Source organism: Schistocerca americana, chromosome 7, assembly GCF_021461395.2.
Source record: "Schistocerca americana isolate TAMUIC-IGC-003095 chromosome 7, iqSchAmer2.1, whole genome shotgun sequence".
NCBI classification, from domain to species: domain Eukaryota; kingdom Metazoa; phylum Arthropoda; class Insecta; order Orthoptera; family Acrididae; genus Schistocerca; species Schistocerca americana.
This window is the reverse complement of record NC_060125.1, coordinates 299913715-299928594: the sequence shown is the minus strand read 5'-3', so window position 1 is coordinate 299928594 and position 14880 is coordinate 299913715. Positions and strand designations below refer to the sequence as shown.

General features: G+C 47.2%; 1 protein-coding gene across 1 annotated transcript in view; it reads left to right on the top strand.

The window, feature by feature from the left end:
• LOC124622045 (cathepsin O-like) overlaps positions 1 to 14880 on the top strand; it is a 102904-nt gene that overhangs the window by 21833 nt on the left and 66191 nt on the right. The window contains exon 2 of the mRNA XM_047147604.1: positions 13457 to 13692. Within this exon, the coding sequence (XP_047003560.1) occupies positions 13457 to 13692 (236 nt within the window). The remainder of the gene's footprint in view (positions 1 to 13456; positions 13693 to 14880) is intronic.

The window sequence follows — 14880 nt, the reverse complement described above, 5'->3', positions numbered from 1 at the left end:
ATTATTGATAAATTTATTTAATTGGATGGATAAAAAATCTACTCACCAAGCGGCAGCAGAACACACACACATAACAGACTGTTGTGATTGGCAAGCTTTGGGAGCCAGTGGCTCCTTCTTCAGGTAGAAGGGTTGAAGGGGAAGGAAGAAGTGTGAAGGAAAGGGACTGGAGAGGTTTAGGAATAGGGGTAGATTTTGGGAAAGTCACCCGAAACTGCAGGTCAGGGGAGACTTACCATACGGGATGAGAAGGAAAGATTGACTGTTAGGGACTGCCAGTAAGTAATAAATTTAAAACTTAAGCATGATGCAGCATTTTTTCATGCATGTTATTGTTTATGATGTTATATTTCCTGATCTGTAATAGGTAGGTGGTTTAACCCCACGAAGATTGTTGCCTGACAATAAGGGATATGTGTACCAAGTGTGGTTGAAATCGGTCCAGCAGTTGAGGAGGAGATATGGAAAACATCAAAACACACGAAGGTGTGCGCGCACACATGCACTCACCCTCTCTTATTATTTTATGTATGGATTTGTCAGATCACGATTAGATTACAGCAGTGTCATTAATGGATTAGCTCGTACTTCCTATTTCAAGATGTAAGATACTGTCAACCCTGAGGACATTCAGATATCGACTGGAGCCTATTGGACCGGTCCAGTCCAGAGTCTCTGTGAAGGAGTCGACTGGTGAAATACTACTCTTGATTTGGCGACATCTCCTTCTGGCCCGACAGACCCTGAGAATCGTAGCATTGCCTCAGTTACTATCATTTAGTGTGGGTAACGACCTCAACTTTGAGCGGCTGTTCAGGAATCAGCCTCCATATGACCACGCTGTTTGGGATATGTGTTACTGAATGTCTCGCGGATCTGGTTTATCAGACTTCCGTATACAAGGGCGGGGGTGGGACCAATTGTTGCCTTGATGTCTTCGGTGGCCCAAAGTGATTTTAAGCTTGATGCAGTACAAGAAAACTTGTACTCCAGGTTACATTCTTACAAATCTGTTTTCTTCAATTTTGAGTACTTTCTATGGCTTTATCGTTGTTCCCAGTAGGTGAATACACTCAGTTGTTCATCTGTTTTCCCTGATAGGATTATCCAAGTACACCGAGACATCACTCTGCAAAGTTTATCATCTCTTCTGATCCACTCAGTAAGCTAAATGTGGTCCACTGCATGTATCCAGTAGACAGACTGATTCAGACTGTCCACAATATCTTACAGTGGATCCGACACTGAGGCAAGAATATGGCCTTGTGTTTGCTACTGAACATATCAGGATACAGGGAAATGCCAAGGCCAACAAAGCAGCCAAAGAAGCATGCTGTATGTGGATGTGCCATTCCCATGCAAGCTGTCATCTCGTTTGGCAGATGGATCATGCATCAGTGGGAATCTGAATGACTGGAAGTCACACAAACTGCTCAAATCAACTACACTGGTGTGGCAGAGTTCATGCCAATCACACCAAAGGAAGTCAAGTGCTGTTCAGAAAACTGCACATAAAATGTTGCCCACTAACACTCAGTTTCCTCCTCTGCTCAGAAGAACCACCACTCTGTGAAGTTGTGTTGTGCCCCTTTTGGTTCACCAAGTTCTGGCTGGAGATTAACCCACCATCCTTGCTGACACCAACACCAGTGTAACAATGGGATTTAAAATTTGAGTCCTGGTTGACGGGAGGTTAGTGTGCTCTGGATGTATATCTTCCTCCAGATAGTTCAGTACCCATGAACGTATTGGCTGCACTGATTGATTAACTCCCTGAACCTTTCCTACTACCCCCTGCGGGTTCAGGGGTAAGAATTGGCCTGCGGTATTCCTGCCTGTTGTAAGAGGCAACTAAAAGGAGTCTCAAATGTTTCAGCCCTTATGTGATGGTCCCCTCTTGGGTTTGACCACCATATTTCAAAATTATTCCGAAGAGCGAGCCAATTGGGGAAGGGCGCCTTACTTGTTGCATTGTGTCCATCATTCATTGAGACCTTTAGCCAGCTTATTCATCATCGCATTGCAGTCCTGCTCAATCTCCATCTCTTCGGTGAGGATATATTCCTGGGTGTGATTTCCACCATGCACTCTGCAGTGTCGCTTTTTGCGCTGATGACGACCATGGACCACTTGCCACCTAATATCGAGCACGGTAGCCAGTCCGTTGTGGTAGGGCCATGTACCCTGTTGGTTGTAGCCCCCTGACAACACAGGGATCGCTCTACTGATGCCTGCGCCGTTAACTCCCCACGTATGCCGAGTAGATGCCTATCTCCCTGGGGCATTGGGACTCCCGGCAATGGCCATTCTGCCAGGTGGCCCTTACTGTGGCTGGGTGGCGCCCGTGGGGAGGGTCCTTGGTTGGAGTAGGTGGCATCAGGGTGGATGACACGCAATGAAGCAAGGCACATCTTCTCTTGCTGGTGCCCAACAACCAGCAGTCTCTAAGCGTTCGAGGGCTCACTTTAAAGCAAACATGTATGACCCCAAATCGTTCCCCTCCTTGGCCACACCATGGGAGGAACGAAAGGCTATGAATGACAGCGAGACGTATTTGCCCCGGTATCTAGTCTGCACAAGAGCTGATGGGGAATCTTTTGTGTCTACGAAGCCTCAGTTCTTCATAGAGCATTTGTAGTACAAGTTTAGGTAAGTGGAGGGCTTGTCAAAAATGCGATCTGGGTCATTCTTGATAAAACAGCATCCTCTGCCCAGTCACGGGCATTACTCACTTGTAAGATGAGGGATGTTTCTGTTGCTATCACACCCCATAAAAGCTTAAATATGGTCCAGGGCATTATCTTCCACAGGGACCTTCTTTTACAGTCCGATGACGAGCTGCGCGCCAACTTAGAGTGAAAAGGTGTCCATTTTGTTCAGTGCGTCCGCCGGGGTCTGAGGAATAATCAGTTTGCCACCGTTGCCTTCATCTTGGCCTTAGAGGTTGACACATTACCTGAGAAGGTGAAGGTGATGGTCTACTGCTGTGATGCAAAGCCATATATCCTTTCACCGATGCGGTGCTTTCCTGAAAGTTCGGCCATATATCTTCCTGCAGTACTTCCAGCATCACCTGTTAGGATTGTGGATGTCCTTCACATCCCAATACTACCTGTGCCCTGTCTCCCACCTGTGTCAACTGCGGAAAGCACCATTTGCCTTGCTTGCCAGACTGCAGGATTCTCCAGGAAGAAAGAAAATAATGGAATACAGGGCCCTGGACCGATTGACCTGCACTGAGGCTGCCCCCTTGCTGATGTGGGGCGCTTCCCTCTGTGTTGTGCGTGCACAATCTACTTCAGGAGCAACAACCTCCCCCTCCAACCATCTGGGATGGTCAGTCCCCACTTCTCAGCCAGAGAAGCGTAAGTCGTCTTCAGCTCCTCTCGCCAGGAAGGGATCCCTTGGGTCACTCCCTTCCCAGTTTCCTACCAGTGGCAAAGCTGAAAACTGCCAGGGGCTGCTCAGAGTTCCGCTTCTGCAAATTACCCACTGGTTTTATGCTCCCTGAAAGAGCGGTTGGAACGTTGGAGCCTTTCATTACACACGTGCCACCCTGAATTGTACAATACTCTGTTCAGTGAGTGGGAATTCCAAAGTGCCCTAGCCGCTTGCCCTGATACGGCTCCCGGGTCAGATCGCATCCACTGTCAGATGCTCAAACACCTCTTGGTGGACTGCCAGTGACGCCTCCTAGACCTTTTCAACCGTATCTGGGTTGAGGGTGAGTTCCTGTTGCAATGGCGGGAAAGCATTGTAATCCCAGTGTTGAAACCTGGCAAGAACCCACTGCAGGTGAACAGCTACCACCCCAGTAGCCTCACCAACGTTCTTTGCAAGTTGCTCGAATGCATGGTGAGCCGGAGGTGGAGTTGGCTACTTGAGTCTCAGGGCCTTCTGGCTCAGTCTCAGGGTGGGTTACATAAGGGCCGCTCTGCCACCGATAATATGGTGTGCCTGGAGTCTGCTATCCGTACGGCCTTTGCCTGCCATCAGCATCTGATCGCTGTCTTTTTTGACATGCGGAAGGCATACGATATGACATGGCGACATCACATCCTCTCTACGCTTCATGGTTGGGGTCTTCGGGGTCCGCTCCCGATTTTCATACAAAATTTTCTGTCGCTTCGTTTCTTCCGCGTGCAAGTTGCGGCCTCCCATAGTTCCTCCCGATTTCAGGAGAATGGGGTACCGCAAGGATCTGTCTTAAGTGTCTGCCTCTTTTTGATTGCAATTAATGGGCTCGCTGTGGCAGTGGGAATGTCTGTCTCAGCTTTCTTGTATGCTGATGACTTATGCCTATACTTCAGCTCCTCGTGCATTGCATCTGCTGAACGGCAGCTGCAGGGCGCTATCCACAAGGCGCAGTCTTGGGCTGTAGCGCATGGCTTCCAGTTTTCAGCTGCCAAGACCTGCGTCATGCATTTCTGCCAGTGACGCACTGTTCACACTGAGCCACAGCTTTATCTTGACGGCGAACCTCTTGCCGTGGAGGAGACGCATTGGTTTTTGGGATTGGTTTTTGATACCCGATTGACTTGGCTCCCTCATATTCGGCAGTTTAAACAGACATGCTGGCGGCATCTTAACGCTCTTTGTTGCTTGAGTCACACCAGCTGGGGTGCCGATTGGTCTACCCTTCTACGGCTGTACCAGGCGTTAATTCGGTCCCGTCTAGATTATGGGAGCCTGGCTTATGGTCTGGCATCACCTTCCGCATTGCAGTTGCTTGACCCCATGCTTCACAGTGGGATCCAACTCACCACTAGAGCTTTCTGGACAAGCCCTGTCAACAGCATACTTGTTGAGGCAGGCATCCCTCCATTGCGGTTCCGGCGCCAACAATTACTGACCGCTTATGCTACACACGTTTGTAGCTTGCCCGGGCATCCCAATTATAGTCTCCTGTTCCCTCAGTTGGTCGTCCATCTTCCGGAACGGTGGCCCTGGTCAGAGTGTAAGATCGCGGTTTGCGTCAGAGTTCTTCTCTCTGGGCTTGAGGTTTTCCCTCTTCCACCTCTTTTCAGGGCCCCTCTGTGTATACCCTTGTGGTGTGTGCCTCGCCCATGCCTTCGGCTCGATTTGGCACAGGGCCCGAAGGACTCAGTCCCTCCTGAGGCCCTTTGCTGCCGCTTTCTTTCAATCCTTGCCATGTTTCAAGGCTCTTACGTTGTCTATACTGACGGTTCGATGGTTGCTGGTCGTGTCGGTTATGCTCTTACTCTAGGGGATCATTGTTCTTATGCACAACACTCATTGCTGGCTGGCTGCAGTGTTTTCACTGCCGAGCTGGTCACCATCTCTCGTGCCCTAGAGTATATCCGCTCCTGCTCAGGTGAATCCTTCGTTATCTGTAGTGACTCCCTGAGAGGTTTACGAGCTATCGACCAGTGTTTCCCTCGCTCTCGTCTGTTGATGGCTATCCAGGAGTCCGTTGCGGCCGCTCTGTGGTCTTTGTGTGGACCCCAGGTCATGTCGGCATTCTGGGAAATGAACGTGTTGACACGCTGGCTGAACAGGCTGTTGGTGCACCAGTCTTGGAGATTGGCCTTTTGGAGAGTGACCTCAGGTCAGTTTTGTGGCAGAAGGTACTTAGCACCTGGGGTGAAGATTGGCGAACCCTACCTTCAGCCAACAAACTACCGGTTTGTGGCGCTCCTCCTTGCGGGTCTCTCGCAAGGACTCTGTTGTCATCTGCCGGCTGTGCATTGGCCGCACCTGGATAACACACAGCTATTTATTGCGCTGCGAGGACCCACCTTTATGCCACTGCGGATCAGCTTTGATGGTGGTCCACATGTTGTTGGACTGCCCGCTTTTAACTCTGCTCAGGCAGGCGTTTGCGTTGCCCGATATGCTTCCTGCACTTTTATCAGATGATGTTGCGATGGCAGATTTAGTTTTGAATTTTATTCGTGCAGGGGGTTTTTATCGCTTGATCTAAGTGTTTGTCCTTTTTTTTGTGTTGAGTCTGGCCTTTGGCCTACGACTGGGGTTTTTAGTGCGTTTCTTGGTGGTTGGCTTTCCTTTTTCGTTTCTGTGGTCGGCCAACGACTGTCACACTCAATGTGAGTTTAATTCCTTTTTTCTGGTCTCTGTGTCTTTCTTGTCCTGTGTCTTCTCTTGTCATCTCCATTGTTTGTTATTATTCTTTGTGGGTGTTTCAAGTTTGTGGAAAAAGGGACTGATGGCCCTAGTAGTCTGGTCCCTTCAATCCCACAAACCAACCAACCAACCTTTCGTACTTGTGGGAGATTTTAACACGCATAACCCCTTGTGGGGTGGAACCAGGCTTGCTGGCCAAGGTAGGGAGGTCGAAAATTTACTGTCACAACTCGATGTCTGCCTCTTAAATACAGGTGCCCCCACACATTTCAGTGTGGCACATGGCACATATTCGTCCATTGAACTCTCGGATTGCAGCCCTGGCCTTCTCCCATCTATCCACTGGAGAGCACATGACGACCTGCGTAGTAGTGACCACTTCCCCATCTTCCTGTCACTCCCCTGGCATAGTGCCCATGGACACCTACCCAGATGGACTTTAAACAAGGCAGACTGGGAAATCTTCACCTCTGCTGTCACTGCTGAATCTCCCCCACATGGTGGCATTGATGATGTCATTGAGCAGGTCACAACAACAATTGTTTCTGTGGTGGAAAACGCGATCCCTCGTTCTTTAGGGTGCCCCCGGTGGAAGACAGTCCCTTGGTGGTCACCTGAAGTCACTGAGGCAATTAAAGAGCGTCAGCAAGCTCTACAGCGACATAACCGGCACCCTTCCCTAGAGTACCTAATGGTCTTGAAGCGGCACCTTGCCTGCATTTGCCAGCTTATAAAACAATGGGAACAGAAGAGTTCCAGAGGTATGTGTCGACCATTGGGAGCAATACGTCACCTTTGCAAGTCTGGACGTAGATCAGACATCTTTTAGGGTACCAGACCCCAAAGGGTATCCCTGGTATTAACATAAATGGCGTGTTATCTACCGAGGCAAACACGATTGCCGAGCACTTTGCGGAGCACTATGCTCGAGTCTCTGCATCGCAGAACTACCCCCCCCCCCCCCCCCCCCCCCCCAGCCTTTTGCACCCTCAAACAACAGATGTAAAGGAAAGTTCTCTTGTTCGCTACACTCCGCAGTGAACCCTAGAACACCCCATTTACAGAGTGGGAGCTCCTTAGTGCCCTTGCACATTGCCCTTGCACATTGTCCTGACACAGCTTCTGGGCCGGATCAGATCCACATTCAGATGATTAAACATCTCTCATCTGACTACAAGCTCCATCTCCTCACCATCTTCAAACAGATCTGATGCGGTGGCGTCTATCCATCGCAATGTCGGGAGAGCATCATCATTCCAGTCCTCAAACCCTGTCAAAACCCACTTGATATGGATAGCTACTGGCCCTTCAGCCTCACCAACTTTCTTCGTAAGCTGCTAGGGTGTGTCAGCAGTTGGGTTGGGTCCTGGAGTCACGTGGCCTAATGGCTCCATGTCAGGACAGCTTCCGCCAGGGTCGCTCTTCCACTGATATCTTGTGTCTCTTGAGTCTCCCATGAGAACAGCCTTTTCCAGACGCCATCTGGTTGCCATCTTTTTTGGCTTACGTAAAGTATATGACACAACATGGCGACATTGTATCCTTGCCACATTTTATGAGTGGGGTCTTCGAGACCCGTTCCCAATTTTTATCCAAAACTTCCTGTCACACTGTACTTTCTGTGACGCAAGTCGGTGCCTCTGATAGTTCACACCGTATTCACATGAATGGCATTCTGCAGGACTCGGTATTGAGTGTGTGTCTATTTTTAGTGGCTATTAATGGTTTAGCAGCAGCTGTAGGGCTGTCGGTCTCACCTTCTCTGTATGCGGATGGCTTCTACATTTCGTACTGCTCCTTCAGTACTGGTTTTGCTGAGCGGCACTACAGGGAGCCATTCACAAGGCGTAGCCATGGGCTCTAGCCCACAGCTTCCAGTTTTCAGCCATGAAGTCATGTGTCATGCATTTCTGTCGGTGTCACACCATTCATCCAGAACCAGAACTGTACCTTAATGACGATCCACTCTCTGTAGTGGAGACATATTGGTTCTTAGGACTGGTTTTCGATAGCTGATTGACTTGGGCACCTCACCTTCGTCAGCTTAAAAAGAAATGCTGGCAGCACCTCAGTGCCCTCCACTGCCTGAGCAACACTAACTGGGGTGCAGATCACTCTATGCTGCTGCAGCTCTATAGAGCCCTTGTTCTATCCTGCCTTGTCTATGGGGGTCTGTTTTACGGTTTGGTGGCGCCCTCAGCATTGAATTTACTAGACCCAGTGCACCACTGTGGTGTTCGCCTTGCGACAGGAGCTTTCAGAAAGAGTCCGGCGACCAGTGTCCTTGTGGAGGCTGGAATACCTCCATTCAAGGTTAGGCATGCACAACTGCTCGCCAGTTATGCTGCACAAGTTCATAGTTCTCCAGCGTATCCGAATGACTGTCTCCTTTTCCCAAACACGGCGGTTCATCTCCAGCATCAGCGGCCCAGGTCAGGGCTTACGATTGAAGTTCTTGTCTGGTCCCTTCTGTCTGAACTGGAGTGCTTCCCGTTACCACCTCTCCATTCACGTACACCTCCATGGTGTATACCTAGGCCGCAGATTCTTCTGGACCTTTCACATGACCCTCACGAGTCCGTTAACCCTGCAGCTCTCCGCTATCACTTCCTCTCGATTCTCAACATGTACCAGGGCAATGAAGTGATTTACACAGATGGCTCGATGGCTGATGGTCATGTAGGCTTTGTATATGTTCATCAAGGACATACTGAACAGTACTCCTTGCCAGATGGCTGCAGTGTTTTCACTGCAGAGCTGGCAACCATATCTTGTGCTCTTGAGCACATCCTCTCATGCCCTGGTGAGTCATTTCTCCTGTGTACTGATTCCTTGACCAGCCTACAAGCTATCAACCAGTGCTGCTCTCGCCATACTTTGGTAGCGTCCATTCAGGAGTCCATCTGTGCCTGTGAATGGTCCCGTCGTTCAGCAGTGTTTGTGTGGACCCCAGGACACGTCAGAATCCCGGGCAATGAACTTGCCGACCAGCTGGCCAAACAGGCTTTGGGGAAACTGCTTCCGGAGTTGGGCTGCTCTGAAACTGACCTGCATTCTGTTTTACTCCGCAGGGTTTTTCGGCTTTGGGAGACGGAATGGCATAACAGTACACACAACAAACTGCGTGTCATTAAGGAGACTACGAATGTGTGGGAGTCTTCCATGCGGTTCTCTCACAGGGAATCAGTTGTCCTCTGCCGGCTCTGCATTGGCTATATGTGGTGAATGCACGGCTACCTCCTCCATCGCAAGGACCCACCTCAGTGTCACTGTGGCTCACAAATGATGGTTGTCTGCCCCATGCCAGACTGCCCACTTTTAGCTGCTCTGTGGAGTTTCCCAGCACCCTACCTTCAGTGTTGGGCGACAGTGCCTCAACAGCAGCTTTAGTTTTACATTTTATTCGTGAGGGTTGGTTTTATCATTTGGTCTAAGTTTTAGCGCATGTCCTTTGTCCTGCTGTGTCCTCCACCCTAGTCTTTAATGGTGGACGTTTTAATGTGTTGCAGAATGGCTGGCTTCTCCTTTTTGTTTTCATGGTCAGCCAGCCATGGCAATCTGCTCTCTTGTTCTGATCTCTTCTACATGTTTCTTGCATTGGATTTTGTCCATTTTAGTGTTTGTTGCCCTTCTGTCATTCTTGTGACTTTCTCCTTTCTTCCAGCTGTGTTTTGCATGTCTTTATTATTTTACTCTCACTCTTGTGGAATTATTTTAATTGGAATGAGGGACCGATGACCAATGACCTAGCAGTTTTGTCCCCCCCCCCCTCCCCCCATCACCCCCCACCCTCTTTTAAACAAAGCAACCAACCAACCAACAGTGCAGAGGTAGTGGAGTGGTGAGTTGGTGAGGTGGGAGTGCTGGTCAGGGGTGGCTAGGAAAACTTTGGTGCCAGATAAAACATATTTTTTTCATTTTGGATTACACTGTCAAAATTTTGTGCTGCCCCTGGATATGCTCTCTGCAGGCATGTGGTCCACAGGTGGTGTCAGAAAGCCACTGCTGTCTGATGGGTGATTAATACCTGTATCCAGCTTTGCTGACACTGTTAACTTTACTCGGCATTGTGTATCTGGGTTAGCACTAAGCGTGAGCAGTGTAAGTTATGCGTATGTCCACTGAATTGTAGTAGGTGGTCATGGTTACTAGGTAAGGAGCTTGCCTCAGCATGGAGGGATGATGACTGTACTGCCCTGGTTGGGAACCACTGCACTCAAAGGCAGAAGTTCAGTGCTGCTTTGGCCACTGAGGGATGACTCCCCATTGCCACCCAAGTCTATGTTGGTGGAGTTAGTTGTGAGGTAGTCTGGTGGAGCTGACTGCCAGACCGATATGGCTGCTGGCTAGCACATAGTGTGCTGGAAGCCGACATGGACTGATGTTGTGGAGGGTGCTGCCAGACTGCACGTAACTGTTGTATATTCACATGGTATTTATAGTGATTAGTAGCACACTTATTTTGGCATTACTCTGCTATCAGGCATGTACAGATCAACACATCAGTGTCCCAATGATGAAGAAATATAGAACAGGTCAGTCTGCTGTTCCAGTCTTTCTGTGATGTCACCACAATTGTGTGGCTTAACATTGCCACCTCGAAGTTTACAAACAGGCTTACTTGTGAGATACATATCAGGCACCTCTGTGCTAAACTGCTTGCCTCACAAAAGGCTACCGTGGTGTGCTTCAATTTTATAACACCCAAATTTAGCGAAGGTGGTATGGTAGTCTTATATTGAGCCTTAGAATACATCAAAACTCAAAATGAAGAACTTTTTGCTTTGTAGTGACTCCATGAGCTGCCTGTGTGGATTATATCAGTGCTATGTCCAAAACATTTTGGTTTGTAACACCAAAGACTTCTTACTGGACTGTCATAGTTATAGAATCATCATAATATTTATCTGTGCTAAGTGTCACACTCTTCCTCATTGCCACAAATGGGCTTGTGACCTCTGTTGGGCCTCTGGTTACCCCGGCGTTGTACATTGACGATTTTTGAATCTGGTGTGGCTACCATTTGGTAGAATCTGCAGAGCACCGGCTCCTAAGCAGAATCTGACAGGCTTCTGCATGGGACCTCTTCCATGGCTTCCAGTTTTCTCCCTCCAAAACGCAGGCTATACATTTTTGTCGTCGACTCACAGTACACCCCGATCCAGAACTTTATTTAGGTGATCAGCTCCTCAATGTTGTAGCACAGTGCCATTTCTTGGGCATTGTTTTTGATGAAAAGCTGACATGGCTGCCACATAATTGCCACATAAAGACTACATGCCTCCTGGCCTTCACATCTTGGGGTGCAGACTATACCAGTCTTCTCCATCTTTACTGTGCTCCGGTCTTATCCAGAATAGATTATGGTTGTCAGGTTTATGGCTAAGTGGCTTCTCAACTCTATCAACTACTTGACCCTGTTCACTATTGTGGGATGCATCTGGCTATTGGTGCCTTTTGCACTAGTTCTGTTGACAGTCTGCTCACAGAAGTGAGGACTCCCCCTCTACAAATACGATGGTGCCAACTCCTGGTTTCTTATGCAATCGCCATTTGTTAATTCCCTGACCTTACTGTGTACACTGTCCTCTTTGCAAATGAGGGATGTCTCCCTCCTGACAACCGCCCATGGGTGGGATTGCCGGTTGGCATGCGTCTCACTTCCCTCTGTTGGGATCTCCATCTCCTCTCAATGGAATGCACCCCATGTATTTCCTCCCATACCCCTGTTGGACGGTGCCTAGACCACGGATTAGGACTGACCTGTTCCAGGGTCTTGAGGTCTCTGTTGCCCCTACGTTTTCCTGGCACCTTCTATGTGCCATTCTCACAGAGTTCCAGGGTGCTACCATCTTCTTCACTGATGTTTCTAAGACAATCGATAAGGTGGGATATGCTTTCACGTCTCTTACTTGCTTAGAACACCATTATTGCCAAGATCATGTAGTGTGTTCACAGCACAGCCCTCCAATTTGTTTCTCAGGCCTCCCTCCTCATTGTTTTAATTTTTTTTGGACTCGATGAGGAGCCTGCAGGCTGTCGACCGATGCTACTCTTGTCACCCTTTGGTCTCTGCTATCCATGACCTCCTCTCTGCCCTTGGCCATGCCACCTGCTTAGTTGTCTTCATCTGGGTCCCAAGTCATATGGGCATCCCAGGGAATGAGCTGGCTGACCATTGGCTCGAGAAGCAGATACTGCCCCCCTTCCCCCCTCCCCCCTTTCCCTTTCATGACTTCAGCTGCGGATTTGTGGATCTACGTCAGATCTCTCTTTGTCCAAAAGTGGTATGTCATGTGGTGTGCTACTGCTCTTAGTAATAAACTCTGGACAATCAAGGAGTCTACTGCAATTTGGCACTCTTCCTTCTGCTGCTCTCAGAAGGAGTCCACTATTTTATGCCGTCTATGCATTGGTGATACCAGGCTCAACCCATTCTTTTCTCCTGCATTTTGAACCAGCCCCACAATGTGGTTGCAGAGCCACATTGTCAGTATACCACATTGGTGGAATGTCCTGTTCTTTTGGCCCTTTGTGCTAAGTATAGTCTTCCTGATTCCTTAATTTTAATATTAGCAGACAATGCACAGATGGTTGAACTGGTCCTCAGTTTACTCTGTGAAAGTGGTTTTTATTTCCAGATATAAGGTTTTACTTTACTCCTGGAGCAGAGGCAGGTTGGTTGTGGTTGGGACCTCTGTTCATATCTTCTCGGTCTGGGACCCCATGACGAATCCCCCATGGAAAGACTGCCCCTTTTTTCCAGTTTTTAGATTTGTTCTCATCTTTCAAGCCTTTTACTGTGTGTTTTTTAACTTCATTATTTTATAATTTGACTCCCTTGACTGGACCTGTCCACTTTTAGCAGACCCTCTTTCTTCTGTGAGTAACCTCGGAATCGCAGGACTGATGACCTCGCCGTTTGGTCCCATAAACCCTCCCAATTAATTAATCAATCAATCTGACAGCCAAATGAGTGTTTTTCAGTATTTATCTTTAGTTAACTTTATGATTTGTTTTATGCCTGTTGTACAACAGTCACTTTTCCTTTTGCAGTTTCTTTACAGTGGCTTTAGATTGTGGAGCACCCCTCCCATTATTAACTGTTCTACTACATACGTATCTGTCCAATGCTTAGTCAACTACTTTTCTAAATGAGAGCCAAAGTTCCTCTTCATTCCCTCCACCATTACTTATTTTACTGTCCACATAACAGTTTACCACTTCTCCACCCTCTTTACTTCAGTATGTGCAGTGACATCTGTTTCAGAGAAAGCAGTTAATTGTCACTTCTTTAACCATTGTGTGAAAACACCACTAATTATTTGTCTTTTATTTACTTTTGTTTCAGGAATCCTTGGAAATGATTCAGAAGTTGAACAGTGAGAGGAAATCAGAAGCCAGTGCTCATTATGGACTAACAAAATTTTCTGACATGTCACCTGATGAATTTTTGCATCATCATCTGTATGTTGGCCTTCAAAGTCACTTGATGAAATGCAATCATTGGAGGAATAGGACACATCATTCTCATGAGCGTAAGGAGAGAGCAATAAAGCCTGTATCTCTACCAGAACGTGTTGACTGGTAAAATAACATTTCTTTTTTACTGTATATGTACAGATAAGCTATATTTAGTTGAAACATCAAAAAGGATTCGCAAATTCTGTGACTTCTTGAATCTGACTTTTTTTTTAACTTGAGGGTTGGGGCTTCTATTGAACAATGATGACATATGTATGTATGTACTGATACCTCAAAAACACAAAAATGTTTACATAAATATTGATATAATCACTCGTCCAGGAAAGATTGAATTTCTCAACCAATAAGAGTGCCCATGGGTGATAAACTCGAGCATTCTGCAGCAACGGTGCCTGATTTGCCAAAATCCCGAAATGGTTAATCCATTTTGGGAGTTTCTCTGAACCGATGAAATTTGCCATTTTCTATCTGATCTTCAAAGAAGAAAGAAGGTATACCCAACAGAATGTAGACAAGTTGATTGTCACGTGGAGGTGCACATGATTTTACCTTGGTAGCTTTTGCTGCAGTAATAGCAAAACAGCAGTCGTGAACTTCAAAGTCAATTGTACAGGAATGTATCATAACTTATATATTTTGGTGGAGCTTTGTCATAGTTAAGAGAGCTAATAGTTAGCTAGAGAAGGAATTGCTGAAAGAAGTAGATTTGATGAGATTTATTGTAGTGGGAATTGTTTCAGTGGAAACTTGAGTGTTTGTTTTTGGTGTGTCCATCTGACAATCTTAGCTTTGAACATTTATCTAAAGGCTTTTTCATTGCTGAGACTTCAGAGGATGTTGAAAAGGACCAGATTGAGGTTAAATGGAGATTGTTAGCTTTTTATGGTTCCAAGCCAATAGTCAGTGGAATTCATAAATATGCATTTGGATTGTTGCATGGCTGTGATCAGTTGTGTAAAAGATGCGACCATTTAACTTTGTTCCGTGTTTTCAGGAGAGGTTGGCAGCCATTATTGAAAGTGATTTCAGTAATATAGCAGTGCAAAGAGTTCATTTGGGTCTGCCAATGAAGTCCCTTCTCTGATAGTAGCATTGTTAAGTTGCATAACAGGATCATGTTGGCTTGCATCAATATAGGTCACAACACAAATATGCTTTCATATCATCTTACTGTAAGTAGAAAATTAGTGTGAATTGTTAAACCTTCAATATTTTTTTCATATTATTCATTAATTTCCATTATGTATATGCTTAAAACACTCACAAAAATGCCATTGTAATTTAGAGTTT